The 18,731-nt window shown below is 40.6% G+C and overlaps 2 protein-coding genes across 5 annotated transcripts in view; one reads left to right on the forward strand and one right to left on the reverse strand.

Annotated features, from left to right (window-relative positions):
• LOC148891384 (guanine nucleotide exchange factor VAV3-like) overlaps positions 1-4,389 on the reverse strand; it is a 34,055-nt gene extending 29,666 nt beyond the window's left edge. For all 3 annotated transcript variants that reach the window (XM_089008555.1, XM_089008554.1, XM_089008557.1), the window contains exons 1-2: positions 4,055-4,389; positions 908-1,024 (exon numbers count right to left, since the gene is read on the reverse strand). In XM_089008555.1, the coding sequence (XP_088864681.1) occupies positions 908-1,024; positions 4,055-4,258 (321 nt within the window). In that variant the 5' untranslated portion in view covers positions 4,259-4,389. The remainder of the gene's footprint in view (positions 1-907; positions 1,025-4,054) is intronic.
• Positions 4,390-6,109: 1,720 nt separating this feature from the next.
• On the forward strand, positions 6,110-18,154 carry dcaf8 (DDB1 and CUL4 associated factor 8). Of its 2 annotated transcripts, none has more exons than XM_089008334.1 (13): positions 6,110-6,344; positions 6,686-6,741; positions 6,813-6,890; positions 7,791-8,449; positions 10,041-10,181; positions 10,283-10,377; positions 12,497-12,607; positions 14,351-14,481; positions 14,681-14,788; positions 14,857-14,987; positions 15,409-15,528; positions 15,607-15,723; positions 16,154-18,154. In XM_089008334.1, exons 2-13 carry the CDS (start codon positions 6,705-6,707, stop codon positions 16,259-16,261), a joined length of 1,836 nt encoding a protein of 611 aa, XP_088864460.1. In that variant the 5' UTR covers positions 6,110-6,344; positions 6,686-6,704; the 3' UTR covers positions 16,262-18,154. The 2 variants fall into 2 exon arrangements, with proteins under 2 accessions (XP_088864460.1, XP_088864461.1); XM_089008335.1 differs by having other exon boundaries at positions 6,813-6,872.
• Positions 18,155-18,731: the final 577 nt, after the last annotated feature.

An 18,731-nucleotide genomic window follows, 5' to 3' on the forward strand; every position in this document is an offset into this window, starting at 1 on the left:
TTTGAAAATACACAATTCGGCGCCTTATCCTTCAGTGCGCCTTATACACCGGAAAATACAATATTATTTTTATTTTTGTATTATTAGCATTGTCATTATTATTACACTTTATGCAAGTGTACAAGGTTACAAGAAATGCTTTTGGGAAAATCTGAAATTGGAAAAAAAAACATATTTCCTGATTCTTTTCTCTCAGCTCAGCTTTGCCAAAAATTGGCATCAACGCGGGCACAATAACATCTATCAAAGTTCATCTTTTAATAGCAATCAATTTTTGCTATGAAGTGGAAGGGTCAAATAGTACGTATACACCCAAACTACTACAATAGTTTTAGTTGTCGTTGTAATAGTAGTAGGAGTAGCAGTAGTAGTAGTAGTAGTAGTAGTCACTCGACGTATGTTTTTATATGGTCACTGTAATGTCGGTTAGTCATCTTGTCATCAGTGTTCTAATGCTGAATCTTCTTGACCTCCAGTTGGCATCACTGGCAAAAAGTGGATTATCCCAGTTTTGGTTTTTCACGTGCCATTCTGCGGAGGGGAAAAAAAGAACACCACACCTTTTCCATTTATTTAAATTATTAGCATCATCAACTGGATTTCATCCTTCAAAGATGAACCTGACATACTAAATGGTGATGGTGTTGTTGACACCTTGCCAGAAGGTTGTTTGACTGGGATTATACGGTACTGTACAAGATGCCTGGTACAGTACATATTTGCAGTGTGCTGGATTATCAGATTAACTGGAAGCTTCTTTGGACCTCAACTCACCGAAAAGAAAATAGCCAGCAACGGGCTTTGGAGTTGTCGCCACGCATCGGAGAGACCACACGTGATGTTGATTGATAACGGAAAAAGCATGCGAGGAAATATAATGAATGGGTTCAATCAATCGGAATGTCACCTTTACGAAGTCACGCACGTCAAACAGGTCGAAGGCATCGAACAGGTCACTTTTCTTCATGCCGAACACGTCGCAGCAGCACATCAGGAAGGTGCGGATGTTCTTCAAGCACAGGAACTGGGACAGTGAAAGGCAGGAGATTTTTTTTAAGTACACTACAATAAAAATGAATAAATAAATAAATAGAAAAACGCATACATAAATAATAATAATACATTTCATTTGTAAGCGCCTTTCAAAACTCTCCAGGACACTTTACAGTCACAGAATATTTTTTCTGCGGGTGAGCAACGGCAGCCACACACGCCTGTGACTGTAAAGTGACCTTGAGAGTTTTGAAAGGCACTTATAAATGAAATGTATTATTATTATACATAAATACACGAATAAATAAATAAATAAATAAATAAATAAATAAATACAAACACAAATTATATCTCCAATAAAATGACTTGTGGGTCATATGTCTTTCTTCTATTTTATATTGTGAGGAATGTTTTTTAGTTTGAGTCAACAAAATTGCATTTTTAACCCTTTCGGGGACAGCGATTGTGACAGTGCACACCAAGAAAAAATACATTATACAAAGTACGACATTATGTAACAAGTGCTGATCAATTGGCAAATGGGGAAACAGTATGAAGCATTTTTTTGTCCCAAAGGTAGAAAAGTGCTCCATAATGACCGTATAAATACAAAATATTACATAAATACAATTTACCATGCATGGAATTAGCAGCGCTAGTTGTAGTAGTCGAATCGTTGTAACAGAAAAAAAAGTTGTAGAATTAGTATTAGACATACTGTTGTAGTACAAATGGTGATACTAGAAGAGGTATGATGAGTGGTGGTACTGCAAAGAAGTCGTTATCCAAATGGAATGTCATTGTCACGTTTGTAATCGTTTTTACACAAAGTACGTGTACATATTCGATAGCCTGCTCGCTGTATCCAATTAGGACATGTAGTTGTAATGGGAAGGACTCGCAGTGAAAACTACTGATTTCACAATGAACCCGCGAGTATAATGTCTACCGGCAACTTCAAAAAGAACGCAATTAAGATAAACATCTTGCCATCGTAACAATACGTGTTTGGTCTCTTACAACTAAAGGTCCGAGTGTGCATCTGGCAAAAGCAACGCTGGAGGGAGCCTTGTTTGTTCCACAACACTGTGCTCCATTGACCCTGATGCTTTCCTTTCCACACAGGAGAGGTAGTGGGTCACCGTGAAAGGGGGTCGCACAGATATATATATTTATATTTTTTTTGCTTGTATGCGGCCTACAGCTACGGGCTATTCTACTGTGTTTCCATCACAGTCTAGTGAGTACACACAAGAGGATCACACTGAAAACCTGACCGCAGCATCGTAGGGCTATTCTAAACTGACCATTACATTTCATATTATCTCCTGACATTAATTATTGTACAACGATATATTTGCCCTTTAACATGGTCCGATAAGAGGAAGCCGATATTTTCGGACGTCCCACCAGTCGATAATGTGGGCATTTTTTTTAAATTGCCGTATTTGCCGGTTAATTAATAGTTGACACTTGTATTGAAGATGCAGCTTGAAGCATTTAGAAGCGGGCGGTTTGCGCCATTATGGGTGTGAACAAAGCCGTGTCGCTTCACATCCAATTAATGGGCCCGCTGATTCCCTTTAAAATTGATGCACGAGAGGGGCACTCGATTTGCTGGGGTTCACGAAGGCGGTTGAAGTACGAAAGTGTGTTTAGAAGGAACTGGAATTACCGTATTTTCCAGTCTATAAGGGGCACCGGAGTATAAGGCGCACAAACAATGAATGAAAACTGTTTTCCAAATATAATATATAAATATATAAAGGTTTGCCAAATATAAGGCACACCACATTACAACGCGCTGGGGTTACTTCATCTACGTGACGTGAGGGAATGGAGTCGGTGGCTGCTGGCAGTAGTTGCGAGACCTGTTGTGGCTCAATATGACATCACATACCTGTATAAGGCACACCGGCGTATAAGGCGCAGGGTGATCATTTCGAGAAAATCAAGGTTTTTGGGTGCGCATTACACACCGGAAAATACAGTACTTTATTGAGATTGATTCAGAGCACAATTACTTTAACTGGCGTCTCCAGTGGAACCGAAAAGGAATACAGTGAGACCTCAACTTACAAACACCTTAAATTACAAACTTTTCGTCTTACAAACGTCAAATTTATGAAAATTAAACCTTATAATAAGCACTATTTTCATAATACACACCCACCACGGCTGGCGGAGTGATCTTCGGCGGAAGCACATGACCGAACAGCACCAGAGGTTAAGTTACCAACAGTCCTTATGGAAGGTGACTCTCCTTCCATAAGCCATCAACGACCATCAAAAAGGTAAATACAACTTTATTTTACAGCAGTTTATTTCTTTAATTACAGTCCTCATGTAATGTGCCTCTCTTTCCAAACAGCAATTCCCTTTGACCTTCAACCTCCAACGCCATTCCATCAAGCCATAAATGACCATCACAAATGTAAATAAAGTGACTTTATGATACAATTCAGTGTATTTCTTTCATTACAATACAATAGCACATGTATTATACATAGAATAAGGTATGTTGTGTGTAGTTTTCAGGCTTATTTAGTTGAAAAGTATATTTTATGGAAACCCGGGAACGGATTATTCCCATTTTAATGGTTTCCTATGGTAAAATGTTTTTTGAGATACACACTTTTCGCCTTACACACTCTGTCTGGGAACCAATTAAGTTAGTAAGTTAAGGTCTCACTGTACCTCAAATGTACAGTACGTACTGTATATGATTTTGACTTCATGTCTTAAATCTTTCTAAAGTGGTGCTTTAAGATGCAAGAGTCACAAATGGCTTTTTTTTCATATCCGGTATAGATTTGAGTTTTTTTTACATTGACTTGATGGCAAAAATGTAAGATGTCAGCTTTGTATAATGGCAGTGAACTCCATAGCAATGTGCTGTTTGGCATATAGTTAAATGTTTTTTCCTATATATGTACTGCAATAACGTGATAAGGATGATCCTATTAAAAAATACTGTACTTTAATAAGAACCCATTCCCAATGATACGTTAGGCATTTACTTTCATATACTCGAGTACTGTCGCGTTTGTATTGTTGATACCTGGGACATCTGTGGCCTAAGGTTGATGTGCTTCAGGTCAATGGTGTGAGCCTTCAGGTTGTTGAGCAGCTGACAGAGCAGCACGCCATCTCGGAGCGTCTGCGCCAAGTCGAACACTTGCGCCGTTTCGACGGTGACGCGATGGTTGAGCGGCAACACTTTGCAGCCGATGAGCCACGCGGCACACTGCCTCCAGTACTCCATGACGGGCGGACAGACGGACGGAGCGTGGCTTAGTTTACAAAAAAAGATGAAGTTTACACGAAAAAAATCACGGCATAACTACAGCGGCATCGCTCACAGGGGGCGCAAAGGGAAGACTCAAGAGCACTACCGGCGCAACTTCAGTGATGTGGGTCAAAAGTGGGCAAAGATCGACTCCCCCCCCCCCTCACTTCTTTCCTCCGCCTTCGAGTGACATTTTCCATCCGTGTAAATATCACTCTCGGAAGAACACAAACGACGAATTGTTTATGTTTACGTTTAAAATTGTTTGTTTATTTTTTTAATGTATTTTTGAAAGTGTATTATACAATGCCTTCATTTTAAATTTGTATTTATCTCTATTTTGGGAGACAAAATGTCATCAATGAATCAAGTTGCAGCATTTATCTTCTCAATTTCAAACGACAAGTACGTTTTTGCACTTTATTGCGATTTGTGTAGTACGTTCATTTCCACTTTTAATGTAATAACTACAACCATGAAGAACTAAACCACGACAAAATTAAATTTATAAAACAACAAAATTAAATTTATATTAAATCAAGTGAATTGAGTCTTAAAATTTAGTGACGTAATCACCTTCACCTGTCCATCATTAATCCTGACCTATCACTACGTGTAATAATGGACATTGTCGACTGGCCACTGGCTCTCAAGCAAAAAAGCACAAGTTTATCTTGCCACTTTAAACATTCTGTTTACACTTAGGCATATTTGATTGTGAGATAAAAACTGAACGTTAAGCACGAACTGAACTGCAGTATGATCACGAAGGCTGACATAAACACAGGAAGGAAACCATTTTGTTTCTCACCGGATGTTTTAGTATTCCTCACCGAGCTGGACTGTGTGATTAGTGCAGTCTAGTTAATACACAATTCATTCAAATAGTTTCGAGACGTTAATGATTTTGTGTTTCTCCTGGTCATACCTGGTTTTATTTTCAGGGGGAAAATGATTTACAGTAAATCATTTACTGATAACACATCCCACACCAAATGATGATCACTCAGGATATTTTAGAGGCATGCGATTGCCTGCTTTTTGTTGTTGATTTATATCTGGAGATGTGAGGAGAATTGAGGAGAAAAGTGTCAGTAAAAACAAGTTTTTTATTTCAATGCACAAGACGTCGTTTTGGAGTAAAACCGTAAAAACGCTATGTACCAGTGATGAGGCCATCGTATCACCGGAAATACGACCGCAATAAAATAAGAGGTACCAAAATAAAATAAAACTAAACCATCAAAAATGCAACAATAAACGTATCCAGATGAAAGAGAAAGAGACACTTAAAACAAAACAACATGAACAATATCATCATACTTCTTAAATATATTTTTTTGCTTATCTTCTCCAGCTACTTCCGACTATGGAAACTTTTTGGATACAACCTGTAACGTCACCGGAAATGAGCATAAATCAAATTAAATCTGAACCATCAAACATAAACACAAGATTATTTGTCTCCTATTAGCCTAATATTGTGACTGTTTCGCATTTTTATAATGCCATATATGGGAAGTCTGTGAGACAAAAATAAATAAAACCAAATTCGCAATTGTTTTATTTTCGTTTCTTTTTGTTGCGGCACTTAACTGGAATACACCCCCATGAAATCTGTCGTCAAAACGCAGACGTGCGTTTTTTTTTGTTAAAAATATAAGAGGGTGTAGCAGTTGAGGAAGGAGAACACACGATCGACTGGTCATTCGGAAACACAGGGGATTTTAATGTAATTTTATTTTATTTTTCGCGGCTGGAACTTCCGGGTTTTTAAACAAAAACGTCACGTACTCCATGTCGGAAGTCCATCCTCTGCCCCCCCCCCTCCCCCCCACCAAAATAGAAGCCGAACCGTCAAAACATAAACAGAGCAAGTCGACCTTGTTTGAACGCTGCAGAGTTTGTTTTCCTCGGAAAACTTGACGCGCGATGCGGCGTCTTTTTTGTCTCAGCCCGGCTGGGAGAGGCGCGGTGTGAGGATCGCAAAGCTGCCATATAAAAGGACTTGGCTTTCAGAAAGATAAAAAAGAAGTGCGTTGAGTCGGGCCTGCGAGTCAAGGTAAAAAAAAGGCTAAAGCTAAGTTAGCAACTGTGTATGTGACCAAACAGGTGTTTGCAGCATCAAAAATGACAGCAGCGTATTTAGTCAAATATTGTGCTAACGGTGGTTATCACGCTACACGCTAATGTCAGAGGGCCTGTAAACGTCAAACCGAGTTTTCACGATGCCGTCACAAAGAGGATAAATTTGGGTGGCATTAGCTCGCTGGTTAGCCAACCTCGCAGGTTGCAAACGCCTCGCACGCACACACTAAACTGGACAATGCTGAACTTTTACAGCAAACTTGATTACTTTGAGACACATGTATGACCCCCACTACCCTCTTACGTGTGTGACAGACTTGCCTTCACGGACGTCATGGCAGAAACAGAAGGCAAATCCACGTCGCTCAACGGTAACTGATTTGCAAACCACCCGTGGTAGCCTTTTAAGAACGTTTCAGACCACTGTTGGCTTCTTTTTAAGGGGCCTCTGGGGAGGAAGAAGCCCAAGGGGATCACCACAAAGACGCCTGTGGGAGCAAAGGTGGAGTCAAACACAGTGGTAATTTTTTGCAACATTTTACTTTTCTTCCTGTCAATTGCACACGAGGAGGTTGGAATGTTGGAAAACGAAGGTAATTTAGCAAATAACTCATGTCACGTGAATTTCATATCTGAGTGACAAGGTCGTTTTTGGTAACAGTGGAATATTGGTCCAATGGAGGCATTACGGTTACAATATTTTTCAATATTTCAACTACATCTGAAATAAAACGACTGCGGTATCTACCTACAGTTTGGCATAGAGTTCAGTTCAGTTGTTCTAGTTAGATGCTGAAATGTATTGTTATTATTGCTTCACCACAGAAGTTTTAAGGCACAATTCATTAGTGAATTAACCAAATTTACACTGCTAAATCAGTCATGTTTAATGCAGATGTAAAAAGACAACTGCCTTTCCCACCTTTTTTAAAACTTTCAACTGACTCCCTTTGTTGAAAGCAATACTAATTTCATACCTGTCAATGTATATTTCCCCCATATTTTATGTTTTTTGATTATTATTTCAAATAGTGTATACCAAACTTTTATACAGGAACAAAATATGAACCGATATTACAAAGACCATTTTGGCTCAAAATCAGTTCGTCTCAACTGCTGGTAGCCAACGGCAATGCTGCCGCCAATCGTTACTATTGTTACGGCAAACCAGCAAACCAATGTACCAAAGTAATCCTCAATTGGTTATTTATTTTATGGCTGAATGCGGTCGGATTGATAAAAGCTTAACGCGCACATGTGCGGTAAACTGTCTGCATATCCGCTTGTGTTAGCATTTTTCTATCATTTCAAATAATGTACGGTGTACAATTTTTATACGGGAATTGTAATCGTTTATAAAGGCAGCTATTAGCCAAGATTCACATGTTTGTATTTTCCACATATGTTTCTCTACTTGAAGACAACGGAGAGGCATCTGGTGACAGGAAAGTGCCAGAAAGTGAGCCAAAGGAAAATGAAACTGAAGAAGAAGAAGAAGGGGAGGAGGATAACGATGACGAGGAAGACACCGACAGCATGGATGGCAGCGGCCTCTTTTCTCTGACCGAAGATGCTGAAAGAGACAGCGAGGGAGGCAGACAAGACAGGGCGAAAGATTGCGGAAGAAGGGCCGCACAGAAAAGGAACAGACCCTGCGGCGGCAATAACAACAACCGTTCCTCCAGCTCGGATGCCGATGACGAAGAAGAGCTGAAAGACGATGACGACGACGAGGACGACAAGGAAGACGACGAGGCCATGGAGGCGTGGTTGGGCGCCGAGCTGAAAGACTTACGCGGGCCGGCGTGGCGCGCCATCCCCTCGCTGCGGTGTCGGGAGATCGGCCGGGACTCGCAACAGTTTGTGAGGCGCGTGTGCGGCGCCCGTGGCCTGGTGCAGAGGTTGGAACTGCAAGGTCGGCTGGAGAGACACGCCGGCTGCGTCAACACGCTGCACTTCAACCCGTCGGGCACGCGTCTGGCGTCCGGTAGTGACGACCTCCGCGTGGTTATCTGGAATTGGGCCATCCGGCGCGCTGAGCTGGAGTTTGACAGCGGGCACAAGAGTAATGTCTTTCAGGTGAGGTGGGGGGGCGGCAAAACTGAACATTCACTGACCGGGACAGTCACTACACAAGTGGAGGTACAGTGATACCTCAGCTTACGAACTTCATTGGTTCCCGGAAATTGTGTGTAAGGCGAAAAGTTCCTCTGCTGAACATTTATTTCCCATAAGAAACCATTAAAAATAAGAATAATCCGTTCCCAGGTCCCCAGAAAACATAATGTTCTCCTAATTAAGCCTTAAAACTACACAAAATATACATTATTTTATGTATAATAAATGTGCTATTGGATTGTAATTAAAAAATAAACTGTACTGTAAAATAAAGTCGTTCTATTGACCTTTGTGATGGTTGTTGATGTAGATGCCTCGATATCCGAGTGAAGGTGCCATGCTTTCTTGGCGATAATACCCTCACTCACGCGGTCCCCCGCTAGCTGCTTTTTGTTAATCCAAATCAACCGAAGTTTTTCAACCTCTTCTATTGCCTGAGACCGTTGCTTAGACAACACAGAAATAACCTTAGCCACACGTAGCAATGTTCGACTTAGCATCCACGTACTGGCATGTTAAGTCTCACAAACGCACACCCCGTTCTTGTTTTTCGATGATCTTCTTCTGCTCGACTGTAATTTTCTTGTGTGTCCTCTTTGGCTGAACACTTGCCTGTGGTGGTCTCTTTTTCGTTCCCAAAAAAAGCAAAAGTATCCACTCGATAACAAACCACATCTGCATTCAAGGAAAGTGGGTGTGGAGAACTAGTCCGCCAGCCACCGTGACGCTTTTCGACTGTGTGGTTTGGTGTTCGTCCGCCGAAAAATAGTTTGTCTGCCAAGATTATATTCTCGCGCGTAAAGTTCGCGAGCTAAAGCATTCGTAAAACGAGGTATCACTGTACTTAGTTTTATCCCGTTTTTGTTGTGGGAAACTTAGTGAACCAAAGAAGAGCAAAATGTGTATCCCCAGGATGCAAAAATTGTAATCTCACCATGACTTCACTTGTGTTAGCTGCAAGCTGAATTAAAACATGCTACAGACGCTCCCCACCTTACAAACAAGATACGTTCCGAGCGGTCGTTCGTAAGGTGAATTTCTTCAGTGCTCTATTTTGTATGAAATGTATGTTTAAGTCAAACGTTGAACGGGGAAGTATAAAACAAAGACGCTCTAACAGTCAGAAAATAAATTAAACCCTACTGTAGTACGACAATTTATATTTTGGGGTCTTCAGTAACCCATTACTGAAGCTGCTGGCATGTAATTACTGAATTGCATACCAGCAGCCATTACTTTTTGTGATGCATCACGTCCTCAGAGCGTCAACTGGGAAGAGGGACTTCCTCCCCACCCACATCCTCTACATAGCCACTTTCAGCATCTCTGTCCAAATATTTTTCGACATACTGTACCCGCAAAAATGTTCGTATGTACCGTTATTCGTAACTCCAATGTTCGTAAATTGGGGAGCATCTGTACTGCATTTTTCTAAAAGCCGATAGCTTCTCTGGTCACAAGTAAGACACATGAAGATATTCGGTTTTCATTTCATTACAAGTCTCATTAGATGCCAAGATTAAACACTGTGAAATTTGTTTTGGCCCACAAGGCCAAGTTCCTACCTCACAGTGGCGATTCCACCTTGGCCATGTGCGCCCGTGACGGTCAGATTCGTGTGGCGGAGCTTTCAGCCACCCAACGCTGCAAGAATACCAAGAGGGTGGCTCAGCACAAAGGGGCTGCACACAAGGTTCAGTACACCCCCTCACGATATTTCTAGATACATGCATGCACATTTCCAAATGCATAAACATAACATTGATGTAACTTACTGTTTCTTTTTTGCATCAGTTGGCCCTGGAGCCCGACTCTCCGTGCTCCTTTCTATCGGCGGGAGAGGACGCCATCGTGTTCGGAATCGACCTGCGGCTTGACCGTCCTGCTAAGTGAGTTTTCTTGTCTCAATACTGTGCTTGTATTGTTCCATGAGCTAAAAAAATGCAATACATTTGATCGCAGCATACACTGTGGAGATCAAAATATTAAGAGTCCCTCAAATTCAGCCCTACGTGTTTCTTTTGTGAAATTAGTAAATTGAATTCCCCCCCCCGCCCCCGCGATTGAAAGACAATCATTTTTAGTAGTACCGTCATACCTCGGTTTACAAATCCCTTGGCTTACGAACTTTTCGGTTTGCGAACGTTAAATTTATGGACATCTTACCTTGACATACAAACTTTACCTTGGCATACAAACTTTTTTCGTACGCGGAGCTGCCTCAATGAGTGATGTGTCGTTCGCGAACGAGCCCGTTCTTCTAACAACAAAATGGCAGCCGACTGTTTTTGTCCTCTATTCCCCGCCCCAGTCTCCGGTTCAAGCGACATGATTGGTCAAGAACGCAGCAGTGAGGGGAGGTGGTTTAAACATTAAAAAGGCAGACAGACAACAGTGAGAGATTCAACTTTGATAGTTCAGAGGCAGAGTGTAGACTGCAAGGTTAAAATATCCCATCAATCAGGCTCCACAAACAACTCGCACAAGCCATCTGTACACTTGATGCAAAAAGCTATCAACACAGCTAAAGAGAACACAATTGTTGAGGAACTAGATAAAATTATGACAGAGACAAGCACGTACAAGGAATCATTCCTCAAGATGGTGAAAGAAGGTTACGTTCCTCGTCAAGCATTTAATGCTGATGAAACCGGCCACTCCATTCCATCAAGCCATCAACGGCCATCACAAAGGTAAATAAAACGACTTTATTATATCGTACGGTTTATTTATTTAATTATAATACCATAGCAAATTTATTATACATAAAATAAGGTATATTTGGTGTGGTTTTAAGGCTTAGAAAATTAGAAAGTAGGAAATTATGTTTTATGGGACCTGGGAACGGATTACTCTCATTTTAATTGTTTCCTATGGGAAATTAATTTTTAGGATACACACTTTTCGCCTTACACATTCTGTCTGGGAACCAATTAAGTTTGTAAGCCAAGGTATCACTGTACTGTGTATTTAGAATAACGACACGGCTTTTCTCAATCTTGATACAGTGGGGAAACTCCCATCTGCACTTAGGCTGACAATTAGCATCTTGTAGCAGTGTTTAGTGTAGCAGCACATTTAGATAGATAATACAACATCACTCAAAAATGCCAAGCAGCACAATCTTCATTGAAAAGTGTGGGGGAGGGGTTATTATTCATGTTTATTATGTTTGTTAAAGTCATTATAAGTGCCTTGCATGCTGGGTCCGAGAGGACAGTATTTTCATCTGTGCTGTATGTCATACATATTAGCATATTTGACAATAAAGCTGACTTTGACTTTGATTAGACGATGTCCTTAATTCATTCACTGCCAGACGACGTGCAAAAACGTGTCCACTCCAGTGCCAGGGTTTTTGTCATTTTCACTCAAATTCCAGGAAACACTGACTATTAAGTGTTAGGACTACATAAACATTGAATGCAGTATAAGAAACCTTCGACTCTCTTCTTTCATCAGAAAAAAATAGTTCATGCCTAAGTTATATGGGCCTGGTGTTATCTGAGCTTGAAATTGGGGCGGCTGTACAAATGCTGCCCGTTCGTGAAAAAACATTGTCAAGGTCTGACCAGTGCTTTATTGGTACCCCCCTCCCCCCCAAAAAAAAAGGAATGGCGCTCCACGTCATGCTTTTCCATCCCAGAATATCCCTTTCAACAGTAGCCAAAATGGAACTGTATAGTGCCACTTAGCAGTTTTTTTTTGACGATACTAGTGCAGCGTGTTCTACCGGAAACAAATTCCTTGTGTGTTCTACATACTTGGCAATAAAGATGATTCTGATTCTGATTCTGATAAATTTGAGAATGGCAGTAAATGAGTTAATATTTGTTGAGAAATAATCATTCTACCAGATGGCCATTACACCCGCACAAAAGGCAATCCATGTATTGCCAGGGATGGATGCACCATCATTCGGAAACACTTGAGCACCCCCACGATTGGTTGAGTTTGGTGTGCAGGATGCCCTTTTACCACCTGTTAAACCTTTGCCTTGTTTTGCAGCAAACTGGTGATGGTGAAGGAAGGTGACAAAAAAGTGGGCCTCTACACAATCTACGTCAACCCAGCCAAAACGCACCACTTTGCGGTCGGCGGGAGAGACCAGTACATCAGGTTTGTAAGCATCATGGCCGCCGCCACCATGACATAACGTCAGTCAGTGCAACACAAATCGGTTTTATGACCATTACAGCAGTTGGATTCAAATTACTATATGTTTAAGTGTATAAGGCGCACACCCAATGAATGATGTATTTTCAAACTTTTTCCATAGGTGCACCGGAGTATAAGGCGCACCTCCAATTCATTTGAAACATGCATGCCAAAATTCAATTAATATTGAAATTTGAAATTGCATATTCACTTCACTTTAATTAACTTGTTTGTAATAGTTGAACAGAAGTAATTGAACTCTTGGTCACACGCAGGTACCAGCGCTACTGCTCAATGTATTACCGTATTTTCCAATGTGTAAGGCGCACCTCCAATGAATGGTGTATTTTCAATTTTTTTTCCATATATAAGGCACAACGGACTATAAGGCGCACTTTCAATGAATGAAAAAAGTTTTCCAAACATAATACAGAAATACAAACGTTTTACAAATACAAGGCACACTACATTATAAGGCGCTACAATAGGGGATGGGTTTATGCCAGTGGTGGGCAAACTTTTTGACTCGCGGGCCACAATGGGTTCTAAAATTTGACAGAGGCACAATGAAATACTGAAGCTCAATAATATCTACTTGTGTTAAATTCCACAAAATCATGGATGGATTGTTCTGACCACGCGCTCTAGAAAACTCGCCACGGACGCCCTCGCCTTCACGCGCAAATAGTACATGTGTATCGTTGCTAAGCACACAGACACAGGCTGTATTAAATATCCTACCTGCATCTGAAATTTGAATACTCGGCACGACAGCCAATCAGAAGCCTGCTTTTGCTTCCGGACTTTCCTGAGCGTTATAAGGTCATGCATATCATTTGCATATCATTTTCCAAAGTTGATGCACAGAACCTCAGCCCCAGAAGAAAAATTCAAAAGAAGCTAACAAAATTTATGACGCTACAAAACATAACTTTATTATTATCCAGTGACTGTAAAGTGTCCTTGAGAGTTTTGAAAGGTGCTTAGTGGCTTTTAGCAGACAACGCACCATAACGAACAATGTATGGACAAACGACAACTGGAGCAAAATCTTCAACATGGGATATTTGTCGTAATTTAAGCAAGGGAGCATTTGTGGTAGGTACATCCTTAATTTAAAAAATCCTTAATACTTTGCAACAATGTTATTTTTTGCTATTAGTCGTCTTATTGTGTTTCAAGTTGTGAAAAATGGGGCAGGCAACTTTTCAGAGTTGTCTGCCCTGGTGTCCGCTAACTTTTTGTCATGTTTCAGCCAGTATTTACTATAATTTGGACAAATTCGGCGGGCCGCATTAAAAGGCCTTGGTATGTGGCCCGCGGGCCGTAGTTTGCCCGTGTCTGGTTTATGCACTACTTCTCCAGGTGGAAATGGAGTCGTGGCTGCTGACAGTAGTTGCGAGACCTGTTGTGGCTAAATGTTACTTCAGATATAAGGCGCACCTGCGTATATGGCGCAGGGTGATCTTTTGAAGAAAATCAATGCTTTTGAGTGTACCTTATACACCAGAAAATCCAGTAATTGTACATTTTGCCATTTAGCGGTAGAGAGTTAAATTGCTCTGCCTCTAAATAATTATTGCAGGAATAGATACATTTACCGGCATCGATAAGTCAATTAAAAAAAATTGGAATTTATGAAGTGAACGTGGATTATTTCCACACACCGCCCTTGACTGCCCCCTCGGCCTTTGCGCTCTGTAGGATTTACGACCAAAGGAAGATCAACGAAAATGACAATAACGGCGTGCTCAAGAAGTTCTGCCCCTCACATCTCGTATCCAGCGAGTCCAAAACCAACGTCACCTGCCTGGTGTACAGTCATGACGGCACAGGTAACCCATGGTACATACATGATTGTATTCTGGTGTTCAATTACCCCAACCAACTCAACCTTCACATGAGGATGATTGAAAAAAAATGTTTGAAAATGTCCAATCATAAATATGCAAGCCTTTACTGTATTATTATTATTTTATTTGTATTTTTATCTCTATTTTTTATTTATTATTATTATTATTGTTATTATTATAGAGCTACTAGCCACTTACAACGACGAAGACATCTACCTGTTTGACTCCAACCACAGCGACGGCGCCGACTACTGTAGAAGATACAAGGGACACCGCAACAATGCCACAGGTAGAGGATGTTAATTCTGATCAAACGCGTATAAAATTTCAAAATCGCTTCTCCCATCCACCCGGAAGTGAAGGGCGTCAACTTCTACGGACCGTGCAGCGAGTTTGTGGTGAGCGGCAGTGACTGCGGACACATCTACCTGTGGGACAAGTACTCTGCTCGCATCGTCCAGTTCATGGAGGGAGACAAAGGCGGGGTGGTGAGTATCTTTGTGTACCGTATTTTCCGGTGTATAAGGCGCACCCAAAAGCCTTGATTTTCTTCAAAAGATGAGCCAGCACCCGATACGCAGGTGTGTTCTATCTATCTATCTATCTATCTATCTATCTATCTATCTATCTATCTATCTATCTATCTATCTATCTATCTATCTATCTATCTATCTATCTATCTATCTATCTACCTTTTGAATTTACTAATGTACATTTATTTCACACATATTTAATATGAGCATGCAACTTGGGTTGTATTATCGTTTGTTTTTCAATTATATTAATAAACTCAAAAATTTCATCAATATGTATTATCTCTTTTTTGGAACCTATGGGGACATGAATGTAAAGAGAAAAAGATGGAAAATTGAAAAAAATGTTTTTTTTTTCTGGCATGATGTCACCCAGGTGAACTGCTTGGAGCCACACCCCCATCTACCAGGCATGGCTACTAGCGGCCTGGACCATGACATCAAGCTGTGGGCCCCCACCGCCGAGGTTCCTACTGGACTAAAGGGCCTCAAAGAGGTACTCACTTCTCACCAGAAGCTTTTTGAGCAATGGTACCTGAAATCGAACCTGGCTGTGTTTGTGCTCCACCTGAAGGTGATGAAGAAGAACAAGCGGGATCGCGACGAGGATAGCGTGCGGCATGGAGATCAGTACGACACCCAGCTGCTATGGTTCCTGATGAGACACATGAGGAATCGACGGCCACCAAGGGTGAGTCTGGGGAGAATTTTTTTGCTCGATTCTCCCGGTGTACCAAATAAAGTGTCCATAGTTGTGTTGTTCAGTGGTGCCTTAAGATCCATGTGACCCGACTTGTGTGTTGTGTGCGTGAACTCAACTCTACAATAAGCGTAGCTGCCTTTCGGTGCTTCCTGGTGGACACGTATTGACGTCATGCACCTGATGAAAAACGTTATCCTGTGACTGTAAAGTGTCCTTGAGAGTTTTGCAAGGCACTTATAAATAAAATGTATTATTATTATTATTAATGGTCTGGAAATAAAAGAAACCTAAAATTAATTCAGTTGTTTTGAGCCGAGAGCATGGACATAAAACAAATTCAACTCATGTCTCAAAGACCAACGTTCTGTATATAAATGAATTCCACCTGCTCACTCCCTCTCCTTCGGTCTCCATCCAGACACGACGTGAAGGAGCTGACGCGGACACAGATGAGTCTTGGAGCTCGCCGGACACCTCAGACGAAGAGGAGGGGGGTCCAGATCATGTTCAGTGCATGTCCTCCTGAGCCAAGCACATATGCACGAGCACGCAACATATACAGATACAAATACTGTCCAGTAAAAAGCAGGTACTGTTGTCTAAAGAAATAAAAGTACAATGAAAAAAATGTGTACAGAAATGTTTTGGAGAAAGAGAAATAATTAACTGAAAATGTAGTACATATATTTCAGATAATAAGCAAACAAATTCATCATTTGTTATGTGTCTAAAAAAAAATAAAAGGTCAGGGATGCAAATTTATATGAATAATCGATGAAGCAAATTTAAAAAAGTTTTCATTTCTATCCTGATATTTTAAACAGGGCCTTCTTTCAAATTAGGGGGGAAAGGTGTCCAAACTTAACTAATATAAAAATGTATTATTATTATTATAAATTTGGACAAAAAATCCACCAATGTATTGTTTCTAATAAAGGGAAAGGCATCAAATATCTTTTGGTGTGTGTGTGCCCAAAAGACCAAAACTGAAGGTAATTAAAAATGTGACATTTATATTAATTGTCAATTCTATATCCAGGAACCCCCCCCCCCCCCAAAAAAAAAAAAAATAAATAAAATAAAACAAAAAAAACATCAGATTGTTCGCTTTCCAATTTGCACTCATATATGTGCCCGAAAAAAATAACCATTTTGCTCAGTATATTGGGACAATCAATCAAAAAGTGAAGTTAATTTTTTTGCACAAAAGATGGCATAAAATGTTGACTTGTGGGGGTGGGGGGGTTCTTAAAAAGGAACAAAAAAATGTCTCCACAAAACTCGGAGGTGCATGCATTTTATTGTACCTTGAATTTGCATTCATGTGTACACAAGAAATGTCAGCAAAAATAGCCAATGACCAATAAAAGCATCCATCTCCAACTCGTGTAAAAACAATGCTACTGCCTGCTTTTTACTGGGCAATCATGATACATTCATGGCCTCTTTATCACCAATGACACACTGACACACAAATCACACGTGGTGGTGGAAAATGCTGGCCATCGTTCAGACATCAATTTTCCTCCGTCTAATGTTTGACTGCTGCCTCTCAACGTACACCAGCACGTAGCCACACTCCTTCCCATCTTCGTGACAAGCTCCAGATTGCTGACCGCTTCCAAACTACTGAGTGCACTTTAAATCAGGGATGTTATCGTTTGAAACATGCACTAAATGGTGATTTTTTTTTTCTCCTCACCACAGCATTGGTAGATGTTCTCACTGAAGTCTCTCAGTTCGAAACCCATTTTCGACATGAAACTTTCCCTGCATGTGCCACGGACTGGAACCTTTTATTTTTTCGCCACGACCCCACCTGATCGGATTCAGTGCAATTGCTCCATGCAATTTTCCAGTTCTACGGCCCTGAGAGGGGAATCAAAATGGCAGCCGACTGGAAAGGAAAACAACGATTGGAACCCCGGCAATCTGAATTAGAGGCATCTGATTGGCCGGAAACTAGAAAAAGTATATTCGGTTGCATTTGGAGGAGGGTCACTTACGGTTTCGTTGGACATCATGCTTGCCTGTTCTTTGAGTTGTGATCGCGATTGAAGGTTGGCTTTTTTTTCTCGTTTTCAGAGAATTCTTAGTCAAATTGTACATATATAAATATGAAAGTGTAAAAAAAAGAAAATAAAAATCAACCTATAGGAGATGCTGTTTGTCATGCAACACATTTGATTGGTTAAAGATTGCAGAGGTTTATATTCGATACAGATCCAACAAGTTTCTTTTCCTCCTGACTGCCTGCAACTGTCCTTTACAGTATTTCCATCATACACAGTACATATTTTTCTTTCTGAAAAATTAATTCAAATTTACCCACCCACAGGTTAACATTTATAAAATGCTAAATGGTTCTGTTGGAAATCTGTTGGAAGAATTTGTGCAATAAAACAGACAGTACTCTTGATGCTTTTTCCTATTTTCACACGTCTCGTGAAAACGAATTCTCCCGTGGTTGCATGCATTTCCCGACATCAGGGAGGATTAGCGGCTCGGATCATGGATAGGAAATTGACTCAATTTGGACATTTTGGGCTCGATAATGTTAGATTCCCTTTAAAGCAACACATTTCTGCAGCAATTTCTTTTAGATACAGTGGGACCTTGTCTTACGAACTTAATTGGTTACCAGACAGAGTGTGTAAGGTGAAAAGTGTGTATCCCGAAAATTAATTTCCCATCGGACCCCATTAAAATGAGAATAATCCATTCCCAGGTCCCCATAAAACGTAATTTTCTAAGCATTAAAACTACATAAATACACCTTATTTTATGTATAATAAATGTGCTATAATGATTAAAGAAATAAACTACACTGCAGAATAAAGTCATTTTATTTACATTTGTGATGGTCGATAATGGCTTGATGGAATGGAGTGTCCGGTTTCCTCAGCATTAAACACTTGATGAGGAAGATAGGCTTCTTTCACCATCTTGAGGAATGATCCCTTGTAGGTGCTTTCTCTGTGATAATTGTATCTAGT

The sequence above is a fragment of the Hippocampus bargibanti genome, linkage group LG11 (assembly GCF_051943395.1).
Source record: "Hippocampus bargibanti isolate YZ-2025 linkage group LG11, ASM5194339v1, whole genome shotgun sequence".
NCBI lineage: Eukaryota > Metazoa > Chordata > Actinopteri > Syngnathiformes > Syngnathidae > Hippocampus > Hippocampus bargibanti.